The 22,013-nt window shown below is 33.6% G+C and overlaps 3 protein-coding genes and 6 non-coding genes across 14 annotated transcripts; 5 read left to right on the top strand and 4 right to left on the bottom strand.

Annotated features, from left to right (window-relative positions):
- Nucleotides 1-188: 188 nt before the first annotated feature.
- On the top strand, nt 189-330 carry C18C4.16. The gene has a single exon (NR_068762.1). It is a non-coding gene; the product is annotated as an Unclassified non-coding RNA C18C4.16 (non-coding RNA).
- A 1,374-nt stretch (nt 331-1,704) lies between these two features.
- On the top strand, nt 1,705-4,053 carry glb-6 (Globin-like protein 6). Its single transcript, NM_072068.7, has 9 exons — nt 1,705-1,854; nt 1,900-1,983; nt 2,028-2,129; nt 2,406-2,499; nt 2,548-2,690; nt 2,743-3,069; nt 3,536-3,630; nt 3,677-3,781; nt 3,842-4,053. The coding sequence occupies exons 1-9, from the start codon at nt 1,725-1,727 to the stop codon at nt 3,929-3,931; spliced, it is 1,170 nt and encodes a 389-aa protein (NP_504469.1). The 5' UTR covers nt 1,705-1,724; the 3' UTR covers nt 3,932-4,053.
- Nucleotides 4,054-4,135: 82 nt separating this feature from the next.
- On the bottom strand, nt 4,136-4,360 carry C18C4.15. The gene has a single exon (NR_068761.1). It is a non-coding gene; the product is annotated as an Unclassified non-coding RNA C18C4.15 (non-coding RNA).
- A 658-nt stretch (nt 4,361-5,018) lies between these two features.
- C18C4.7 lies at nt 5,019-21,926 on the top strand (the record flags this gene model as incomplete). 5 transcript variants are annotated; one of them, NM_001356643.4, is made up of 23 exons in its annotated part: nt 5,019-5,073; nt 5,116-5,224; nt 5,275-5,493; nt 5,828-5,940; nt 6,620-6,679; nt 7,515-7,571; nt 7,623-7,766; nt 7,840-7,920; nt 14,935-15,005; nt 16,215-16,332; nt 16,381-16,551; nt 17,085-17,335; nt 17,472-17,712; nt 17,760-17,885; nt 17,960-18,312; nt 18,628-19,090; nt 19,139-19,256; nt 19,313-20,100; nt 20,164-20,297; nt 20,349-20,465; nt 20,556-20,627; nt 21,358-21,495; nt 21,543-21,926. In NM_001356643.4, the coding sequence occupies 23 exons, from the start codon at nt 5,026-5,028 to the stop codon at nt 21,595-21,597; spliced, it is 4,047 nt and encodes a 1,348-aa protein (NP_001343821.1). The 5 variants fall into 5 exon arrangements, with proteins under 5 accessions (NP_001343821.1, NP_001380227.1, NP_001359878.1 ...); NM_001392515.1 differs by having other exon boundaries at nt 5,021-5,073; nt 5,275-5,940; nt 21,543-21,900; NM_001373024.2 differs by lacking the exons at nt 5,019-5,073; nt 5,116-5,224; nt 5,275-5,493; nt 5,828-5,940; nt 20,556-20,627 and having other exon boundaries at nt 6,618-6,679; nt 21,543-21,924.
- On the bottom strand, nt 7,975-13,348 carry glb-5 (Globin domain-containing protein; the record flags this gene model as incomplete). 2 transcript variants are annotated; one of them, NM_001307815.4, is made up of 9 exons in its annotated part: nt 7,975-8,130; nt 8,183-8,318; nt 8,364-8,642; nt 8,784-9,009; nt 10,300-10,439; nt 10,486-10,575; nt 10,627-10,697; nt 10,757-10,826; nt 13,282-13,338. In NM_001307815.4, the coding sequence occupies 9 exons, from the start codon at nt 13,336-13,338 to the stop codon at nt 8,006-8,008; spliced, it is 1,194 nt and encodes a 397-aa protein (NP_001294744.1). The 2 variants fall into 2 exon arrangements, with proteins under 2 accessions (NP_001294744.1, NP_001343626.1); NM_001356646.3 differs by lacking the exon at nt 8,784-9,009 and adding an exon at nt 9,549-9,774 and having other exon boundaries at nt 8,006-8,130; nt 13,282-13,348.
- On the top strand, nt 8,868-9,017 carry C18C4.11. The gene has a single exon (NR_068760.1). It is a non-coding gene; the product is annotated as an Unclassified non-coding RNA C18C4.11 (non-coding RNA).
- On the top strand, nt 9,633-9,782 carry C18C4.12. The gene has a single exon (NR_068759.1). It is a non-coding gene; the product is annotated as an Unclassified non-coding RNA C18C4.12 (non-coding RNA).
- Nucleotides 10,890-10,981, bottom strand: C18C4.13. Its single transcript, NR_068758.1, has one exon. It is a non-coding gene; the product is annotated as an Unclassified non-coding RNA C18C4.13 (non-coding RNA).
- Nucleotides 20,748-20,897, bottom strand: C18C4.14. Its single transcript, NR_068757.1, has one exon. It is a non-coding gene; the product is annotated as an Unclassified non-coding RNA C18C4.14 (non-coding RNA).
- Nucleotides 21,927-22,013: the final 87 nt, after the last annotated feature.

Here is a 22,013-nt window from a genome sequence, read left to right as displayed (position 1 = left end):
GGCTCCTGCTGCTCCTCTTGTCTGCTCAATTACTCGAAAGGGTCCTCTCGTCTTCTCTTTCAAAAAAGTCGTTCTTTTGCCCGCCCTATGTCTTTCAGGATAAATAAAATAGGCCCGTCGGTCTTGTGTGTGTGTGTCGTTGTTTAGTGTGGTGTTACGTCTTCTTTTTCTCCATTCCCTGCTGCATCTCCTTTCATCGCCATCGTTGTGACGACGACGTAGTCTTCGTTGTCTGTTTCTGCTCCGTTTAATTCCAATTTACTAGTAGCTTCACCTCCTTTTCAAACTCTGCAAATGTCTGAAGATTTCGGGTTTTTATCTGCCCTGACTCGTCTTGTCTAGTCTACGGAAAATCGGAAATTCGCTTGCAGTGTCTCGTCGTCTTTATTCGGAAACGACGCTTACAATTGGAAATTTCCGATTTGCGAAGTTCATCATGTGATATTGTTCGGGGTATACTTTTTTGACAAGTGCCATCTTGTGATGCTATTTGTTTTTGACATTTTTTACTATCCGAGCTGAAGTGTTTTTGCACAAGATCCTATTAAGTTTAAGCTCACAAGTCGAGGAAGGTTTTATTATTTTTCTTTTCTTTAACGGTGCATTGACAGCGAAGAAAGTTACCGATTCCTACTTGAAAAGGTTTAGTGTACTGATCAGGTGTCCTAATAATATAAAAAGGATAACAAGTTTTGAGCTATAAAACCCCTTGCCAAAAGACTTACCAACAGGGGTTTAGCGTTTTTCAAACTTCCCAAGCGGTTCTAGAACACAAAATCTATTAGCGAAACCCCATAATATATGCATTTTTCCAAAAATCATATTATTCAGACGTTTAAATATGAGCATTTTCGGTCTCGCCAGGTTTCGCCACGCGGTCAACGACTTACTGTAGATCATGCCGATAAACTTCTTTCAGTAACTCGTTTTCCGCGTGGTGAGACCTTTGCGCGTAAGATATGGCAAAAACTCACATTTTCAAACGTATACGTGATAGCTAAAACGAAGCGTGGAGTTCAATTTATATAGCTACTAGATTATACAATTCGCTGAAGCTCAAACTCCTAAACCTGAAACAGAGAAAAAGTTATAGTACGTTAAGTGCATTTCTACTAAAAAACCAAACTGTAGGAAAATCCAAAAAAAACCACATGTGTACATAAAAAATTTCTCAAAAGTTTTGAGAAAACATTATAATGAGGGGGGTTGAGCTGGTTGAGCTTGCTATGACAAATTTGAAATATCGCTTCGAGACATTGTGACTACCGAAACATTATTTTCTTGAATTCTAGAGTCCTTAGCTATAAAAGTAGTCACTGCTGCTCAATCCATTGTGCAACCCTTCACTTTCCGGTTCTTTCAACTCGGTTACTTCTTCTTTTTTTTCTGTAAATATCTCTACGTCTATCCAATTTTCCATATTTTTACTCGTTCACTCTTCAATTCGGAGACTTTATCTCTTTTTCTCTCTCACTCTTTATTTCTTTCGCTTTATGGTCCTTTTGTAGTCTTCTAACCCTAGTCAAAATACGTCATCAAATGAGCCATTCTCACTCACTCAACCGCGCATTCTATCTCTCTGTTCATTGGCGTATCTCGTCTCTTCAGAATAACATCCTTCAACTTTTTCGCCACCATCATTGTCAATTTGAGATTTAAATATTTTCTATTTTCTTTCAAATTTTCACAAAGTTAACATTCCAGAGACTTTAAAATCACAAAACATGGGTAACCAATCAACTAAATCAACACACGGTACCACACGGGTATCTCATTCAAAGTCAGCTCATCATAATTCAAGTAGGGTCACCAGTGACGTCATTCCAAGATCAGCTTCAGCGATTTCTTCTCATGGTGAGTGTTAGTCTAGAATTATGAAAAATAAACTTCTTTTTTCAGAGAGATTTTTCTCTGATTCCCAATCATCCTCACCTCCGGCAGTCTGCCCAGTATCCGCTCCAGGAAAATATCGAAATTTTCCAGGTAAAACTGCCAATAAAAACTATTGAAATTAAATATATTTTCAGGAAAAGACGTTCCGCCAATTTGTCTAACTGATGAATACAATAATTCAGACGATGAGGTTTTCTGTTCGACACGGACTTCAAAACAATCACCTTTGGCTACAGGTAAGAGTTTTTATACGGAATAATCTGTTTTTCTAATGACCGTTTTCTCACTTTGAAAATATATTTTGGTTGAACTATGTAGTTTTTAAAGCAACTGCTCCAAATATAATAAAGACGATCGAATTTTTATGTGGAAGGCACAAAACAAATAACAAAAACGGTAAATGCACACGGGCGCTGCGCGAGCGCCAGAAGACCCGGGGAAAAATGTCTAGTCCTCAATATGCTCAAAATCCCAAATCTGAAATCCATAGATTCAACAAAAAGTATCTTCAGGCTGTCCACGTCAGAATTTGGGCTCTCCAGGCAATCGGCGATCAGTGGATTCAACAAATTCGGATTTACTTGAAGCAGTCACACCTCGAAGCCAGTGGGTTTTATCACATTTATCCTTTTTATCAAAACATCTCTTTTCCAGTATATCTGTGAAACGTACAGTCAGCAGCGGGACAGAGCATGCTCCAGATCATGCGAATATGCAAAAGAGTAGCTCCTTGAAGTTTACCAGACCAGGTGTTCGGAGTGAGACAAAGGAGACAACTCCATCGACTAGCTCAAATCGTAAGATAAAAATATTTGTCAGTTAGAATGATTCATGAGATACAAATTTTAGCAACAATGTTCCCATGCATTCATCAATTTCTTCACCTTACGCAGCCTCAAATATTGTTTGTGAGGAAAACTTGGAATCATGCAAGAAATCAAGGCGCCCTGGAACCAGCGATCAGTATCTTTCGAAACTCGTTTTTCAAAAATCCCGAAATTCGGCAAATGATAATGTTTGGAACTAAAAATGAAGGACATGAAAGGTTAAAGAAACATGCTCAACTATTTACTGTACTTATGGATGACCTAATTGCAAATCTTGATTCACCGTCAGCTACAGTAGCTGGACTCCGAGAGGCTGGTGAGAAACATGTTTGGCCAACAAGAAATCAATGTGAGTTTTGAAACATTCTGCGCTTTGATCTGATCACATTTGACAGAAATCTATAAATAAATAAATTTAATTGAATGTCTAAAAAATTATACTCCAGATACTCCGGATCCATTTTCCGATAATTCTTGATTTGAACCAGCTCTGATAAATCGATGCTGATCGATGTCCAAGTCAGTTAAAACGACGCAGGTACACCCAGCTTCGACATAATTCGACGTCTATTGGACTGACTTTGACGTCGATCAGAATCGATTTACAAGAGCATCGTGTGCGGCAATTTCCCCGAATTTGCCATTTTTTGAGCTCGGCAAGTTGGACAAATTTGCCCAACTCGGGAAGTTTCAGCTTTATTAGGTCGAGCTTTATTAGTTGTACGGTTAGAAAAAGCATATAAAAATGAATCACTGCATTAAAAAACCCCCAGAAATATTTTCAATCATATTTTACCAATTCCCTCCTGTTTCAGACGGCTGCCCATTCCACGCACATCTTCTTGACCAGTTTGCAACTGCAATGATTGAAAGAACTTTGGAATGGGGAGAAAAGAAAGATCGAACAGAGGTTAACCTAATAGAAACTGCATTCAGACAAATATAATTTGTTCCAGACAACTCAAAGAGGATGGACGAAAATTGTATTATTCGTGACAGAACAACTGAAGGAAGGTTTTCAGGATGAACAGAAGAGGGCAAGACGGATAAAGGCTCAAATTGTACAGTTTTATTGAAATTTTAGTTACAAAAATAAATTTTTAAAATCTTATATTTTTCAGAAAACCAGCGCGGGAAGCAGTTCTTTCGAAATATCAACAAAAACGAAGCAAAGCGACATGAAACGATTCCATACATTGGATAATATGTAAAAAAGCTCAATTTGTGTGATTTCTTTTCAGGGTCATAGGTGATAATTAATAATCCGGTTTCCAATTGTTATGAGCATTTTTTTTGTTATAAAGCAATTTATTGAATAAAATGCCATTTATTTTTTCATAACCATCTAGTAGTGCCTCCACATGAATGTGTCGTTGCAGGTGAACAAAGAGCATTGTAGAACCACCAAATGTATGCATACACAATGCAATCTCTTTCTCTTCCACTCTTTGGCACTTTCTTTTCCAACTCTTTATCAAGTTTTTGGTTCGAATCAATATGCTATACGGTCCCACGCGTCATGACTTTCTTGTCTTTCGGCTGACTATTTTGTGTATCGATTTATGTTGTTTTGTTTTCTCAAGCTTTTGTAACGGGGCTTCTGGATAAATTTAGTTCTTTAAAAAACATAAGCCGATAGAAAAATGCTTTAAGAAAATTTTCATATCATTTTTTAACTGACAGTCTGCTGGTAGTTTGCTAAATGAAGACCTGTTTGTCAAATTCGAACATTAAAAAAAATAATTTAGAAATACACATTTGACCAACTTCTCTAAATTTTCCATTTCTCAAAGTTAGAATTTTCTATGTTTAAAAAAGTAGATGGTGTGTGTTCTTGACTAAAATATATTGAAACTGGACGAAATTTCTCAAAAATGTTTCTGAAAAACTTTTCGGATATTCAAAATTTTGAAAAGAAAACCGATTTTTCTAAAATCTGAAATTTCACCAACTTATTTTTGTTGAAGCTGATGGAAATTAACATTTAATTTTTAGCAGATTATGCCTATTCGAATTGTTTTCCCGGGTTTTTTCCATTGATGTAGGCGCTTTTTTTTAATATGGAAAACGTTCCGTTTTTATCTAAAGAAAACTTTTTAAAAATTAAAATTTCAAATTTCCATAAAAAAATTTTCTAAAACTTCAGAGAAATTTCATCAAAATTGGGCAATTTGATAACAGCTTCACTCTTTCGAGCCCGTTTTCAATTCAATTTTCTGACTAGTGGTGTTTCTTTTTTTTTTAATATTTTTCTGTACTGTCTTCTGTACATTAACAGATTCTCCCAACTACTTTCAGGCTTTCAATGGATTATTTGAAACCTGTATTGGGCACAGCCAATTTTTATCCGATTGTAAGTTCAAAAATAACTTCTGATACTAACTTTGATATTCAGAATGTCAACTCAATCATCCCAGATGGAATTGTACGTGAGAGACGTCAGTTTTTCGTTTCAAATGATATGAACATGACGAACGTTAATGGTGATAGTCAGAAATTCGAAGGTATAATAGAAAATTTGACTCCATTAAAAAAACACATTTTAAAACTTCAGGTTACACTCATAAAAGTGGTCTGGATTTTTACTCGCCAGGAAATAATAGAAACAAAATATATCCAACGGTCAACGCCAGAACACCAATGAGACCGGCAATTGTCTACGTTGGAACTGTCAGTTCTTATGAAAACTACAAAAGTCCAATATCTGACTATCAAAACGAGAAAAATCACCCATCATTCGTCGTTACAGTAAGATCTCATCCGCCTTACCAAGGTACGTATTTCTATTTACCTCAAATCTAGCAGCATGGGTGGACGGAAGTTAGTTTTGGAAAATCTACTAAATGACCTATTGCGCAATGTTGTTTCAATTTTTTTTCATTAAAAATTAGTGTCAATATACATATAGAAAATTATTTGATCTACCTGAAAATATCAACCATTTCAGCTGAAACACTTGGGAAAATTCTCATAAATGACCTAAAAGTGCGCCTAGTGATTGCACCGAAAGACTTTCCCTTTTGACAGGGCGTCGTTTAGATCCTTAGTTTTTTTTTGCTTGACTATGAGTGTAAAACAATTTTAAAAGTTGTCAAATATTATTGCAGACACTGGGCAAAATCGTTGGTATCGCGAAGTGCGACATGATGCCAATTATGATGCACCGACGTTGTCAGTGAAATCAAAAAGTTATCTGCAATATCAACATGGAAATTACTCGGTTAGTTACTATGACCTCACAATTCGATTTTTAAAGTGTAAAAATTTTTATTTCAAGCAAATTTTACTCTTTCCTTTTTGTTTTAATGTTTCACCTGCTCTAGGAAAATAGTTTCTTTTAACGTGTTTCAATATAAGTAAAAATTCGAAACATTTACTTTTGACATTTTTGCTTAATTTTAAGATTTCAGTAAATAATTTTCTGTTAACTCAAATAAAAATTCACTTGCTCAAGTATATTATTCAGGAAAATCGCATAGGCATTTATATATTTCTAATATCTTTTCTGACCACTGCCAGCCAATCTTTTTTCGATTCTAATCAATTCCTAATCAAATTAAAATTTTCCTCAAAAAATTTACACCAACAAAAAAATTAGGAGTCATCATTGCCCATCAAAAAAAACCTAATCAACACACAATTTATCTGCGTCGTTTTTCTTCGGATTGCCCCCCATATGGGCGAGGCGAGTTTCGTCATGATTAAGAAACCAGATTGAGGGTGGAAATAAACAGTGAATAGAGACAAAATGACACTGAGAGATGCAGAAGTCAATGATATGTTCTGATTTAATACGTAATTGTTGTTCTTTTGGATAGTTTTAAGATATTATTCATATTGCTGTTGGTCAACTTTATTGTAATAGCTATTAACCATATCTAATTTATGATAACTTTCAGCCTGTCAAGCTATGGAATGATATGGATCACGATTCTCGGAACTTTGAGAAAATGAGTATTGTAAGTTTTATTGTTGACTTGTTGGGTTTTTGTTGAGAGTGTACATACTATTGAAAACTTCGAAGAAAAAAAAATTCAATAGAGTGTCATGGTTAATATGAAACTAGAACTTCGAATTTTTTCTCAAAAAAAACGGGTCACACCCAGAAATTTCGTTACTTGGCGACAGTCATTGAAACCTTTTTTTGGAATTCTTCCGAAATTTTTTCGATTTTTAACAAAAAATTGGACTGGAAAACTTCCAAAATAATTTTTTTTAATAAAAAAATTCTTTGAAAAAATTTATGATGAAAATACCCAAATTTTTGATTAATATTTCCATAGTTACAAATAATTACTTTCTTACAAACCAAAATTTTTAAAATGTTATCAGTTACTGTGACGTGATTTTATATAATTATTGAGACTTTTTGATACAAAAGATTATAGATTTTTCTAAATTTTCAGTGAAAGTTGGTAATTAAAAAAAAAGTGGACTTTTTTAAAATTCAGATTCGATGCCCTATAATGTTAAAATATGATTAGTTGAAACGCAATTAAATCAATTCGTTAAAAAATTCCAAAACTACAATAATTAAAAGCTGAGTTTTCATCACTTTTTACCTGTAAAAATTTCAAAAAGTTTTACTATGATATTTGGACATTTTAACACTTTTTAAGCGGTTACCGGTTTTAGAGGCTAAAAAGTTCTCATGGACAAAATTTTCCACCTATAAAATTTATTAAATATGCAGAAAAAGTCAGCAAATCTGGAAGTTTATGTCTAAAAGCCTTAGTTTTTGTGTTATTATGCCCTTTAATAGACAATTTTTTCCCCAAAATTATTTTTTTCTAGACTTCCTCCAGGCGAGCTTCAGACGATCATTCGAGTACAATGAGCGGGAGCTCTGAGGTAAATAATTTTTTTTTCAAAAGTATTACGTCACAAACTCCTTACTTCCAGATAATGTCAATGCATGACCAAATTGTTCGTTTTTCTGCAAGTTCTTCTGCTCCAGAAGACACGACTACAAACTCTTTGATGGCAGAAAAAGAGGCGAGTCTTGTTGTGAGACTCGAACAAGAACTCACACAAGCTCAAATCTGCGTTAGTTGTTTTCCTTTTTTTTTCCTTTTTTCATGTTTTTCTTCGTGAAAAAAATTCAAATTTTTGTTTTCAGAACCATCGTCTGAATCAACAACTTAAAGTTCTTGCAAATAGTAGTGACAAGGCAATTAAAATTGAGTTGGCTAATGCAAAGGTGAGATTTTAAGCTTTCATCAAAAAAACTTTATTAATTCATTTTCTACAATATTTCGCTTATTAAAAATTTGAATTAACGTGCACTAATACTCTACGATATTTGCAACCATTGCCTGTTCCATGACACGATACACTTTTTTCCAAATGTGCAAAAAATCTTCCTTAACATGCTTGATGCTTAATATTTTACAAAGCATGTGGATTAATCCTGAAAATTTTACAACTTTTTTTGGAACAATAAAATTTCAAAGAATTAATACCATCGATAAAAGATTTCCGAATAAGCGGAGGGCATACTTCAACGACTAAGAACTTTATCACAAAGTCTTTAATTTCTTGAATTAAATTCAAGAATCCTTCTTCGGGAGTGTAGGATTGTATTGTTTTGTCCAGTGCCTTTAAATTATATTGATTTTCCAATACTCTGTGTTTCAACCTTACCTGCATAATTTGATCTGATAATGCAACAAAACTATCACTAGTCTTGTTTGCTTCAATTGGAAGAGTCATTGATAAATTATGAGTTTTCAAAAGTTCCGAGTAGTTGTCAAAAGCTGATTGACACAATAAAAGCCCGGCTTTTCGAAACCCGTAATTTTCGACTTGCATCCAATTCGCACGTACTTCTTCCATTTCTTTTGGAATCAAGCATTGCGTTAGATAGTTGGCTCTTTGAATTTCGATTCCTTCTCCCATATGTAGTCGGATTGTTTGGAGCAGCTGCAATTCGAAAAGTTATGGAAATTTATTTTTTGGTAGTACAAGTAGTCTGTTCTTCATGTAATTCAAATTAAAAGTACCGTTTTTTGAAATCACAACAGCACTTTAAATTTCAAAGTGTTCTCCAAACTTTTCACTCACACAAATCCAAGATTGCTCAATATCATCATCCAACGAGTCACCACCATTTAATACAAGCTTCATTGATTCTAGGAGACTGTCTTGAAAAACTTCAAAATGTGGTTCACATGCATCGTAGAAAAAGTGATGAGCTCCCATTTCGTTGAGCATCCGCCGCATTCCACTTTTGTCGTCTTTGTTTTGAATTATCATATTCAAAGCTGCCTGGAGGGATGCGCAATGATGTCTAGAAATTTTCCAAGTATAAAATGTTCTGCGCAAAAAGTTTAGTTTTAAAAAGTCAATACCCTTTCAGTTTAAAAAAAGTTAACATCAGAAAAGTTAAAATTAATTGAACCATGTAAAACACGTTGGCTAAATCGTTATCTTATTATTTTTAGTTACTTATTTGTTGAAATTTTTCCAGTTTAAATTTCTAGACCTATTGAAAGTGAGTGTCGTCAGCGGGATAAATGCTTAAAATTGCCCCGATAGTGCTAAAATGACCAAATATGCCAGTAAGACTTTTCAGAAAATTTTTTATGATTTTTTTTTTCAATTTTGTAGGCGTTAAACCCTATGATAAAAATTACTCAGATAGTCTACATTTTTGGAAAATTCGGCAATTTGCCAAAACTTTGACTGAAATTTTTGACAAGTCTGAAAAGTGTTTGGAGTGTTTTATTATGATTTTCTAGCATGATGTAATACAATATAGAAAAAATGCTCTCCGATGATCACAACAGCACTTTAAATTTCAAAGTGTTCTCCAAACTTTTCACTCACACAAATCCAAGATTGCTCAATATCATCATCCAACGAGTCACCACCATTTAATACAAGCTTCATTGATTCTAGGAGACTGTCTTGAAAAACTTCAAAATGTGGTTCACATGCATCGTAGAAAAAGTGATGAGCTCCCATTTCGTTGAGCATCCGCCGCATTCCACTTTTGTCGTCTTTGTTTTGAATTATCATATTCAAAGCTGCCTGGAGGGATGCGCAATGATGTCTAGAAATTTTCCAAGTATAAAATGTTCTGCGCAAAAAGTTTAGTTTTAAAAAGTCAATACCCTTTCAGTTTAAAAAAAGTTAACATCAGAAAAGTTAAAATTAATTGAACCATGTAAAACACGTTGGCTAAATCGTTATCTTATTATTTTTAGTTACTTATTTGTTGAAATTTTTCCAGTTTAAATTTCTAGACCTATTGAAAGTGAGTGTCGTCAGCGGGATAAATGCTTAAAATTGCCCCGATAGTGCTAAAATGACCAAATATGCCAGTAAGACTTTTCAGAAAATTTTTTATGATTTTTTTTTTCAATTTTGTAGGCGTTAAACCCTATGATAAAAATTACTCAGATAGTCTACATTTTTGGAAAATTCGGCAATTTGCCAAAACTTTGACTGAAATTTTTGACAAGTCTGAAAAGTGTTTGGAGTGTTTTATTATGATTTTCTAGCATGATGTAATACAATATAGAAAAAATGCTCTCCGATGATACTCTTAACTTCAAACTTAAGATACCCGTCTTACCTAAAATAAAAATCCTCCACGATCTCAGGCTTCCATGTCTCATCACCCCTTCCCTCAATTCTTTTTCCAAACCCCCAAATTGGACGAACTTGTGGATACTTTTCTAACATTGTTAGGAAGCATCCCCGAATTGCCAACCCCTGAAATTTTCAAATTTTCTATAGACTCGTATGATTACAAACAAACCTGTTTATTCGATTTTTGTAATTGGATCCAATGGGTCCTGGCCAATTCGAAATCATCATCAACAATTCGCATACTCCTTCGGTAATCTTTCTGAATTTTAAATAAATAAACAAATAGAACTACTAGTTGTGGAAATCAAACTTCAAGTTCTCTGCTCAATTGATCGTATTCACGAATTTCCTCGTTAATTGCACTCAAAGGTCTCGGCTTTGCTGAAAACATTCATTTTCAATACAAAAATTATTAGTCTGCCATGCTTAGCATGCATTACCTTTAGTAGAAATTTTTTCATGATTGGTTTGCACTTTTTCGATAACAGTAGTTAGAGTTTCATTCACAAGCTGAAATAGTTTTTTTTAAAATTAAAACTTTTAATTTTTATTCGAAGCATAATCATGATGACCATTTAATTACTAGTCCATGGAAATAGGGCAAGGATAGCGCGCGCGAATGAGGAAAAACTTGAGGTTCGAGATCATAATCTTTCACACCGACGCATCGAGTCTCCCGTTCACATCACATTTTGGTAATAACATGTATTCGGTTTTCTAGAATTCACAGGTGATTCGCCGTTTGTAAAATACTTATGGCCTCCAATATTTTAGATGCATTTTGCAAAACGCGAATTTCGCTGCGGGACCATTAACATTTTAGCAGTATTTTGGTAATCGCGACTCTCGGTGATCACAATTTGCACAATATTTGCAATTTTGCAAGTATTTTACTATATCGCTGGTGCCTCTTGTAGAAGTGCGCGAACTACATTTCATAAGTATTTAAAAAACCGCGAATCACCTGTGTTCTAGTTTATAATTTCTTAATTATTTGAAGGAAAAAGATATGTAAAAAACTGTTAAGAACTTTTTTCTATGGAAAAACCAAGTGCTAAAGTTAGAAACATTCTGTAAATTCTAATTATGCATTGGATTTATTTAAATTTTTTTCTCCAATAAAACACAAAATTTTATAAACTTTTTGCAATTTATAAGTTGAATATATATTTTTTTAATCTAAAAAAATACACCCCTCCCAAATATTTGTCATGTGGTTTTAAAAATAGTAGAATTTCTGAAAAATATCACAATTGGAAAACAGGTTTCTAACCGGTCTTGTTGTGTCAAAACCTATTTCGGATAGAAGTTGAAACCAATCATGGGTGACTTTTGATTTTCAAAATAAATTATAGCCTTCCCGAAAGAATTGTTTTCTACTTTTTTGTGGATTTCTACTCGCCTTTTTGTTTAGTAAAGTTGAAAATAGTATTAAATTCTTCCGTGGGCGCCTGCCTGAACCTGCCTGCTGCTTACACTTTTTCTGCATTTTGGCGTAAATTTATGAATTTCTAATTTTTTCAATTAAATCAATTTAGTGAAAATCGAAATTAGAAAAGGCGTGTTCAAGCAGAAGGAGAGAGACCGGCGAAGGTCTCATTTAGGTCAGGCAGGCAGACTTTTTGGCTCAACAATAACAGAAAAATGAATTTTCTGCACTTCTTGACAATTGATGTTCCTTTCTGTCTTATTCCTTTCGGAAAAAAATTTGTGCACTTTTAAACCGATAACTAACACCATCTCAGAATTAATTTCAAAGTACGCAACATTTGTTATCAGAAAAGTTATTATCAGGTACTCTAATCATAATATTTTGCCTCAATTGGGTATATGTGTGTGCTGTCTCGAAACGTGTCCACTTTTCCCCGCCTGTTGATAATCACAAAAGACAAACAACGAGAGGCAAAATGTATATAGCAATATAGATATTTGAGTGATGAGACAAGGCGTGTGCAGAAAACAAAACAATTGATTTCTGTGTATACGTTTTTTTTTAATTTTGCACACATTTCCTGTTTTGACTTTTTTTCATGTTAAATTTGTTACAACACTACTTTACTAAAACATAAATTATTTAAAAATTTTAGAACGAAGTCGAGAACCTTTTTTACAATTCAAAAATTGCACAAAAATTAATTTTAAAAATTATGTATTTCATTTTTTTTTGTCTTTAAGGTGAAGTAGCGTCAGTGGGTTTTTGATTTTGCAAAAAAAAGTTTTACACATTTTCCTAGCTTAATTATTTTTGCGTTTTCCGGCTATATTAATAGGTTTTTCTTTGTTTTTTTTTCAAATAATTTTAGCATAATTTGTCACATTCAGAGGAACTTTTCTTTAAAATTTTTTTAAATTTATGTGCAAATAAAATCACCGATTTTTAGTGTAATTTTTGAGTTTTGTTTTGGATTTCTTCTGGGTTATCAAGTTTTTTTAACGGAAAAATGAAACATATTGTCCGAGACAAATGAAGTTTTAAATTAAAACAAATAAAAATACACTTACAATTAGAAAATATAAAAGTTGCATAATATTATATTATTTACCAACTTCGAAGGTTATAATCACTTGAAAAAACTGGTTTTTCGTGAAAGTTCTCAATTTTCTGTACCAGTTAATTTTCAGCAAACTTAAAGGAATTTTGTTTTAACCGAGTATATTTTTGAAGAACTTATAGTCTCTAAAGTCCGCAAAAATTAGCAAAAATCGCTGAAAATTGACTAGAACTCTTAAATGTAGTCAAAAATTTCTCAAAAAATCTCTGAATATTAATAAATTTAATAGAATATTTTTTTTTGCCACAAAATTTTTGGAACAGTAGTTTTTCTTGAAACTTGTGAAATCCCTTTTCTTGTCAATTTTCTTCCACGTTTCCTTGAGAGCGTAAATAAGTTAAATTAAATTAAAGTTATGTCTAATTTTAGCCCAAATTTAATATACTCTTTGAAATTAGAAATGCATAAATTACCTGTGTGATTCGAAACTCTTCATACATTTTTCCAACTCCGACTGTCGTCTCGTTCATTCCGTTTCCTTAATTCGCAATAATTTTTTTTTCTTTATCCTCATTCTCGTCTCGAGTCCGAGAAAGTCAAATAAAAAATAACTAACTTGGGCAAACAATAGCGGAAAATTTTAGGAGGAGGAGACGATTCTTGAGGTTGTTCTTATTCTTAGGCTCTCTGCGCGCAGCTCTTTTTCAAAATTTCTTTTTCGTAGCAAAAAAAATTACACCTTGTATCTAACTGCCCACAGAATCATGTTCACATTCACACGGTTGCTGCTGTTGCTGCTGGTTTCTGTCCCTCCCTCTCCAGAAAAGGAGAGACGGAATAGTTCGGGGCGGTTTTCTCTGCGACTCTTCGCACTAAACACCTTCTTACTATGTACATTATTTGCATTCCCTTCCTATGTTGTGTCGACCTGGTTGGGTGTGCATACCATTATGAAACTATGCACAGATCGGGGTGTGATATTTATATGTTCAACAGTGTTTTCTTTTTGTTTTCCTTACAGTTACTTTTATTTTCTTTCAGGAAAAACTAAATTGAGTTTTATCAATTGTTAGAAAAGTTTTTCACTAAAAGTTTTCAATTTCTTCCCTATCCCCTAGCCATTTAAAATTTTCCAAAACTAATTCCGTTGCCAAAAAGCTATTTAAAATTCCGAAAAAACTGCCATGCCAACTGACGTACATAGAAACAACATATCTCATGAAAATCAATAAGTTAAGCACTTTCCCCCTTTTTCCCCCATACTTCGTCCCGAAAAAGGTACTTATGAGGCTAAGCACGTTCCTTTGCATATTGATTTTCATTGAAGGCCAGAAGGGATTTTGAGAATAAATTAGGATGGGTTTTGGACTGCCAAAAAATATAAAATTTCCAAGAAAAATAAAAGATATCAAAGCATAAATGTATGCTTCTCATGATGAAATCTTGGGAAAAAATGCATCTCAGGAAATTTTTCTAATTTAAATGTGGTAAGTTAGATGTTTGAAAACGCTTTAAAGCCCAAAAAAAATTTAAGTATCATAAAACTTATCCAAAAATTGAATTTTTTTCTCTATGTGTTCGAACTTAGAGAAATACTCGAAATTATTTTTTTTACATTTTAAAATTGTGAATATGAATATGATTCAATTTACATCCAGATAGTATGATTATTATTCAGACGCGAAATTTTTCGATTGTTGTGTTAATGATACAGTAAGGTGCGTGCGCCTTTAATGAGTATTGTAATGTGAAAATCCCGTTTTCATCCTGTGTTTTTATTGTTAAATTTGAGTTTTTTAATTGATAACATAAGATTCGTAAAGCTGAAAAATCGATGAAAATTCCGCAACGATAAAAGTTTCAAGTTACAGTACTCTTTAAAGGCGCGCAAATTTTTCTATTGAACAAAATTGTTTCGCGTCGAGACAGGGCACCGTATTTTTGGCGTAAAAAAAAGCAAGTCTCGTGTCTGGGTAATAGCAGTACATTCTCAATTGTAAGCAAAACTTCAAAATCTTACAATTTTATTAGACACCTCAAAACTTTTTAATTAAAAAAGCCCACTTGATTCGTTTGTTATTGTTTTTGTTCCACCTTTTGTTTTATCAAAATATCAAAGTTTACAGAAACAAATAAAAGAGCGTGTCAATGACGTTGAGCAGTTGAAAAAGCAAGTTTCGAAATTGACAACAGAGCGGTGAGTGTTATTACTATATATTCTGATGACGTAAAAAGTGAGAAAACTGAGGAGAAAAATATACGTGACTTAGTACTACTATCACTGATAAATGTGTTTTCCTCGGAGAGCCTGCAGATGCTGTGAAATCCGAATTTCCGGTGGGGCGGTGTCGTAATCTTCGTGTGAGATAGTAGTTGATAAAAAAAATGGCTTGCGTGTTCTCACGCGATCCTTCCGAATTATTCATATTCGGCATCTTTGGGATTTTGAGTCAACTTGTTTTTGAGCCATTTCTTTCGGAAAATTCATGGAAATAGCTCGTATTTTGGGACCACGTGCAAGAATTCGAAATGACCTTATGATAAATGTGATCGTGGGCGAGGAAGTTTATACTTTTAAGAAGTCGTTGCTGAAAGGAGAAAAGCAATTTTTGAGATGGGATTTATAATTCAGAAATTTTATTAGAAATTCTGATGCTTCAATAAAAATATTTTTTACTCTCTCTGAAACTAAAAACTACATTTAAATTTAAATGATCTAATTAGGAGTTGGGATTTTGTTTTAAATATTAAAAAATTGACCGTAATGACCGAACATACCTTTGAAAAAATTTTAAAAAATTTTCTAAATTTTTTTTCAATTTTTCAAAAAGCGCAAATGAGTGACCAATTTCTGACAATTTTGCACATTCCATTCGAAAATTTGGCAAAAAGTGGAAAACTGTCCGAGAATTTTTCAAATTATCCTTCAAATTAAAAAAAATCAAACTTAAAAAAAACGAAGAAACCCCAATTGATATATCCGAAGAACTCAAAAACTGAAACTAAATAGTTCACTTATAAAAATAATTCAGAACTTAATATGTTTTGCAAAATTAAAAAAAATCCAGAAAAAATTTTGAAAAACTCTACAAATTCTTCATACTTTTTTGCCAGTTACGGCAAAAAAACCCACAGGCGCTTCTCCACTTTCAAGCCTTTTAAAATTGTTCGATAAAACCTACATTATGACAGTTAATGTTACAAAACTTCTACCACAAATCAACTGACTTGCCGATTTTTCCTTCAAAAATCGATGATTCATGACTCTCGGGCAGGGTGTCACTAACAAACATTACCTAAAATGGGAGGGTTGACTCACTTTTGAAATTTTTTCTTTCAACACATTCAGTTACCAAATCATTATCAAAAGTTATTATATTTCCTATTTTCTCTGAATGTTTTCCAGTACAATGTGGTTATCAAAACAACAACCTCATGATGTAAACGCTCTATTGGCGGAAAAACAAGAGCTCCGAAAACAATTGGACAGAGAGCAAAATGAGAAACAGGAACTCTTCATGCAGGTATGTAATCCACCTTCAAGTGTCTAGAATAAGAACACATGATTTTAGATCAACTCCATGATCGCAAAATTGGCGGATTCTGGGGATCAAGATGAGATTAATCGATTGAAATCGGATGTGAACTCATTGAAACGGGAGCTTGAAGCCGAGAAAATTGCATCAAATGCAGAGGCGGCAAGGTTGAAATCAGAGTTGCAAAAGGCTAAAAATGAGATTCAAGTTAGTTTTTATGATACATAAACCTCTGCAAAAAAATGAAATTTAAAAAGGTTGATTTTGTAAAACAGGGAAAATATATTCTATGAAAGCCATGAAATTTTGTACATCAAATTATTGATTACGTAGATACTTGAATAAAAATTTTAATGGACTATTTTTTCTGAGAACCTTCTGAGAATTAAAAAAAAATCATTAAAACTTTTGAGCATTATTTGAAAATTAAAATGATCGGAGTATTTTGAAAAAATATAAAAACTTAAAATTAAATTTTATTTGATTTTTTAAGCTGTCACAAAAAAGTTGTACTAAAAACAACAAAATAAAACAAAATGTACTTGAATTGAGTTTTTTTTTAAATTGAAATGTTTTAAAATCGTTTTCCTCCTCACGACTAAAATTAACAGTTTTGAAAAACTGTTTGGTTTTTTGATTTGAAAAGAATTTAAAGGATCCGCTTTCTAGGTTTCTAGGTTTTTTGCCTTAATTTTTAAAAATTATTAACTGGAATCATTGTGATCTATATCATTTTTCAGGACTCAATAAAAGATGGAGACAGTGAAAAAGATGCCATGGAGCAAGAAATCGAGAATCTGCAAAGGCAGCTGAATATCAAAACAGCTTCATTACAGTCGTTGATGCTTGCTAAATCAGATTCAAGTAAAACCGACAAGCTCAGTGAAGAAAATGAGACTTTGAAACTGAAAGTTGAAGATCTGCAAAAACAAGTTTCAAGTTTCATGTCGCAAATGCAGGACAAGAACTCGGAAATTCAGAAAATGAAAGAGTGGGTTTTTCGCTGGTTTTTTTTTTGAAATTTCTGTAGTTCATAGACATTTTTTTATTTGAAAAGATAAAACATACAAAAGTACAGTTTTTTACTCAATAATTCGAATAAAAAAAATTTTGTTCATAATTTCCAGCGCCATTTCCGTAAACGATGTATCTCGCCAAAATATGGATTCATTGAGTGAAAAACTATCAGAAATGGATCGAACTCTCCGGGAAGAACAGCAACAAAAATCACAATTGAGATCTCAAACGGAAACTTTAAAAAATGCATTATCAACTTCTGAGTCAACACTTTCAATGTTGAAGGATAAACTTGCACAGTTTGAGCAAAATGCGTTGGACCTGAAAAATGAAAATGCTCAGATGAAAACTGTGAGTTCTTGACGTAAGACTTTTTGAGTTTATTATGAAAATTTCAGTCTACGAGGGAATCAATTTTGTTCGAAAGTGGAAGAATCAAGGAATTACAACAGGCCTTGAGCGATGAAAAAGACAATAATGCAATTTTAAATGTTCAGCTGAGGGAGAAAGATGGGAAGATTGATGTGAGTTTGTTTTTTAATCTACGAAAACTTTTGAATTAAACTTCCAATTTTAATTATAAATTATGCTTTTTCAGAGGATACAAGTCGACCTTCTGGCAGCCGAATCTCGTGCTCAACAAGCCGAGGAGGATGTTCGTGATATGAAAGAGCGAATTATTACTTCGAAGAAAGATGATGATTCCAATAATCTACTCCAGGACGAGCTCAGGAGGACAGAGGAGAAATATCAGCAGGCTCAGAAAAAGATTGAGAATTTGGACGAAACGATAAAGCAGCAAGAAACTCAAATTAGAGATCTTGGACGATCTTTGGATGAAGCGAAAAGGCAATTGCAGAAGATGAGTGAACAGCGGCAAAATGAAGAAGTTGCTCGACAAGGCGAAGATAGTGCTAGGAGCATGGAAGAGAAGGCAACAAAAGAGGAAATGTGAGTTTTAGAAAAAAAAAATCACGACATCTCTCTTCACCAGGGCGCTGCGTGGCAATGATTCAAATTGATTTAAAAATTGATTAATTCAAAAATGCAACCAATTCTTGTTGAAAGTTTTAAAAAAGAACCTCAAACATTGCCTGAAAGCTGCCGGCTATTGGATCAATGTTTTACTAGCCCTGCCTATAACCTCCAAAAATTGCGTTAATTTAGCGCTCATTGTTCATGAAATCTTCTTGCGTTGTTGATGAAAAACCATTCACCTAATTTTTGAAAAAAAAACTTTTATCTCAACCTTTTTTTTAATTTCAGCAAGAAACTGAAATCTCAAGTCCAGCTCCAACAGCAACTGGAACAAGATCTGGAACTTCAAAAGAAACGTGTTCAAGAGCTCACTGAACAACGAAAAGTTTTGGAATCAAAAGCCTCTGTAGCAGATGAATTTGGCACTTTGATGAGCTCCCTGAACTCTTTGAGAGAAGAAAATCGGCAATACGAAGAGGAAACAAGATCCCTTCAAACAAATATTCGAACTCTCCAAGATGAAGTCTATCAACATCAAGACGCGATTACAGAATGGAAGAATCGAGCTGAAAAAGCGGAAGAGTACATTGAAAAGGAAAATCATCGTGTTCAGAATGCTTCTTCTTCGCATGACGCTGACATTACAAGACTAGAAAATGAAAAAACACAGATGGAAGAAGCATTAGAAAAAGCCGATCAAGAGAAGGATCAGGCAATTCGAGAAGCTTCAGAATCTGTCCGAGTTATGAAGGTGAGCAGATTGGAAGTCAATAATTAAAGAAAATGTGTAAATTTTCAGAGAGAAATGACAGAAGCATCTATCACATCTGACAGACAGATTCAGTCATTGAAAGAGAAGGTTGACAGTTTGACAAGAGAGTTGGAGTCATCGAGAAGAAGAATGGAACAGCTCCAAGGTAAGTTTCAGTGTCTTAAGACTAGTTAATTCAAAACCTTATGTTCAAATTTTCAGAAGATCAAACCAAATTCCTGGGATCACACGATGAGACAAAAGCGGAAATGATGAAGGATTTGCATGAGGCACAAGATGAAATTGAGAAGTTGACTAACCAAGCTGGGCAGTTGAAATCAAAGAATGAAACTTTAACAACTGAGTTGGAAGACTCCCAAAACCTCTGTGAGAGATTAAAGGCTCAATATGAAAAGGCTGATAAAAAATATGAAGAAACAAAAGTTCAATTGCGTGAGGCAGAAGATCTTGCGGATCGTCTACAAGCAGCTCAGATTCTAAGCGGAAACGTGGAGTCCAAATTTTCTGATATGCAAAAAGAGAGTAAAATCGAAATGGAGAGAATCCTGGATAATCATAATAAGGAGTTGGAGAAGTTGAGGGAAGAATTGAAAAAGAGCCATACTGAGCATACATCTTTGGAATCAGTTTTGGAAGAGCAACAAAATGAATTGGCACAATTGCAAGATCAATTACGAGAAGAGAAGGAGCAAAGTTCGAATTTGTTAGTTTTGAATCAGAAAATTGAAAAATCGGAGAAAGAGAAAGAAAGGCTAGAGGAACAAATCCGGTCACATACATCGCAGAACTCTGACACTTCAAAGACAATATCGGATCTTGAAGACAAAATTTCCGAGTTGCTAAAGACCAATGACTTATTGGCTTTGGACGTTCAGAAATTGTCAAAATCCTTAGATTCCAAAGATCAACAGCTGAAGGAAGCAGAGGATGAGAAAAATCTGATGTTAGAAGAGGTTCAAGCTCTACAAAATGCTACTCCATCAGATAGTGTGAGTATTTTTTTTCAGTAGTACAGAAATTATTGAATTCTTGTTTAAATTTTCATATTTTAGGCTGAAATTGCTGAATTAACAACGGAGAATGCTCGTCTTGCCGGCGAGCTTCTGAAATCGCACAGTGCAGCTGAAAGATCATTGCAAATGGAGAAAGAAAAGATTTCTAAGCAATTCGAGGAAAGGCTTAAAACGTTAGTCCAAGATTGATTTATCACTAGAATTTATCAATTTTTATTTTTCAGAGCAAATCTTGAAAAGACACGCCTTGCTTCAGAATTGCAAATGGCCGATTCCAGAAAGAATACCCTAGAGAAGCAAGTGGATGAACTTCAATCTCAAGTAGAAACCGCTGAGAGAAAGTAAGTTACTTTGAAGATTTCTTATTGTACTTTCTTTTAACTCTGTTTTTTGCATGATAACCAGCACGGTTTTGTTTTGTGATATTTCAGCCGTCGTCGTGATCTTCATCAATTGGATATGGTACGAGAAGAATTGCATCAAGTGAAGAACGACAATGAAAAGTGTGTTATTGTAATTGAGTTTTTGATATGTGGTTATGTTCCGTACTAAAATTTTAGTCTAAAATTTGTGACCCTAAAGTTTGACTAATCTACTTTTACTTTGACAACCCACAACTACAAGAACGTAACCGTGTAGGACTGTGTAACCAATATTTCGGCAATTGTCTGTTGCCTTGAGATTTTGGGGCCATGCAACTTCGGCAAATTTGACAACTGCCGATATCAATTTCAACTTAATAAATCCTAAATGCGCGTTCAGAGCACCTGAAAGATGCGAGCATATCTCCTTGAAAAAAACTACATTTTTCTAAAAGACGATCCAAAATAAGATCAACAAAAAATATATGTTTGAAAATTGTCAAAATTTGCCGGTTGCCGCACATTATACCATATCAATTTATATACAACATTGGTCTTTTTTAATTGTTAATAACTTGGTTGTTAATAGCTGATATTTTTTTGATAACCTCAAAACTAACCGAGAAATGAAATTTTAAAGTAGAGAAATTATGTAGATTTGCTTAAAATTTAAATTAATGACCACTTAAGTTTTCGAAATTGATAGGTTTTTCGTGCTCGAAAAGTAGGAATTTTGTTTTGCAATCCTAAGTTAGCCACTTGAAACGTATTTGGAAACATTAAATTTATTCAAAATGCAATGGGGCAGTTTTGTTTCCTAAATGTTCAAAGATCTAAAAAAGAATATTAACCTTTTTTTTTTAACTTTCAGACTAAAATCGTCTACACCAATTGCTCCACCTAGATCCAATACAAGAACAATTTCCAATATGTCAGCTATGACCAACTGGACACAAGCTGATTTCAGCGAATGTGAAGATTTGACAAGGCTACGGACGGAAATTGACAAGTAGGCGTAACGATTGGCTTTTAATATCAAATATCTTCGAATTTCAGACAAAAACGGCTGATAATAGTTCTTCGACGCAAGCTTCAAGGACTTCAGCAGTAAAATTCTTTTTATTTCTCATTTTTTAAATTAATGTTATAGAGATTTTTTTTTTCATTATAATTATTGTGATTCTTTTCGGGTTGTTCTTTTCTATTTTCTGTGATTTTTTTTCTTATTCCTAGTGCTTCTTTTATATTACTTATCAATTCCTTTACCATTCACAAAGTGCCTTACCAAAAATTCACATCAATGCTCATTTTGTTGTTCCAATGGTTCTCTGAAAAATCTGAACCATCCTGAATTATAGCGACATTTCTTTTCTTTTCTGTGGGTCTTGCCTTCTTGTTTTACCAGTCTCCAGTTTTATTAAAGATTTTATTTTAAAATTTTGCAACTGGGGGTGCAAACAGAAACTTTGAAAAGTGCATTATCAACTTCTGATAGTGAGCCAACTCTTTCCAAATAGAAGGACAATT

Source organism: Caenorhabditis elegans, chromosome V, assembly GCF_000002985.6.
Source record: "Caenorhabditis elegans chromosome V".
NCBI lineage: Eukaryota > Metazoa > Nematoda > Chromadorea > Rhabditida > Rhabditidae > Caenorhabditis > Caenorhabditis elegans.
Note: the sequence above shows the minus strand (reverse complement) of the source record. Positions and strands in the feature narration are given on the sequence as shown.

Excerpts from the sequence above, each read along its gene's own strand:
- glb-6 (NM_072068.7), top strand. The coding sequence starts at position 1,725 with ATGGGTAACCAATCAACTAAATCAACACACGGTACCACACGGGTATCT. Across the intron at positions 2,500-2,547 it reads GCAGTCACACCTCGAAGCCA|TATATCTGTGAAACGTACAG; the intron begins GTGGGTTTTATC and ends TCTCTTTTCCAG. Across the intron at positions 3,070-3,535 it reads TTGGCCAACAAGAAATCAAT|ACGGCTGCCCATTCCACGCA; the intron begins GTGAGTTTTGAA and ends CTCCTGTTTCAG.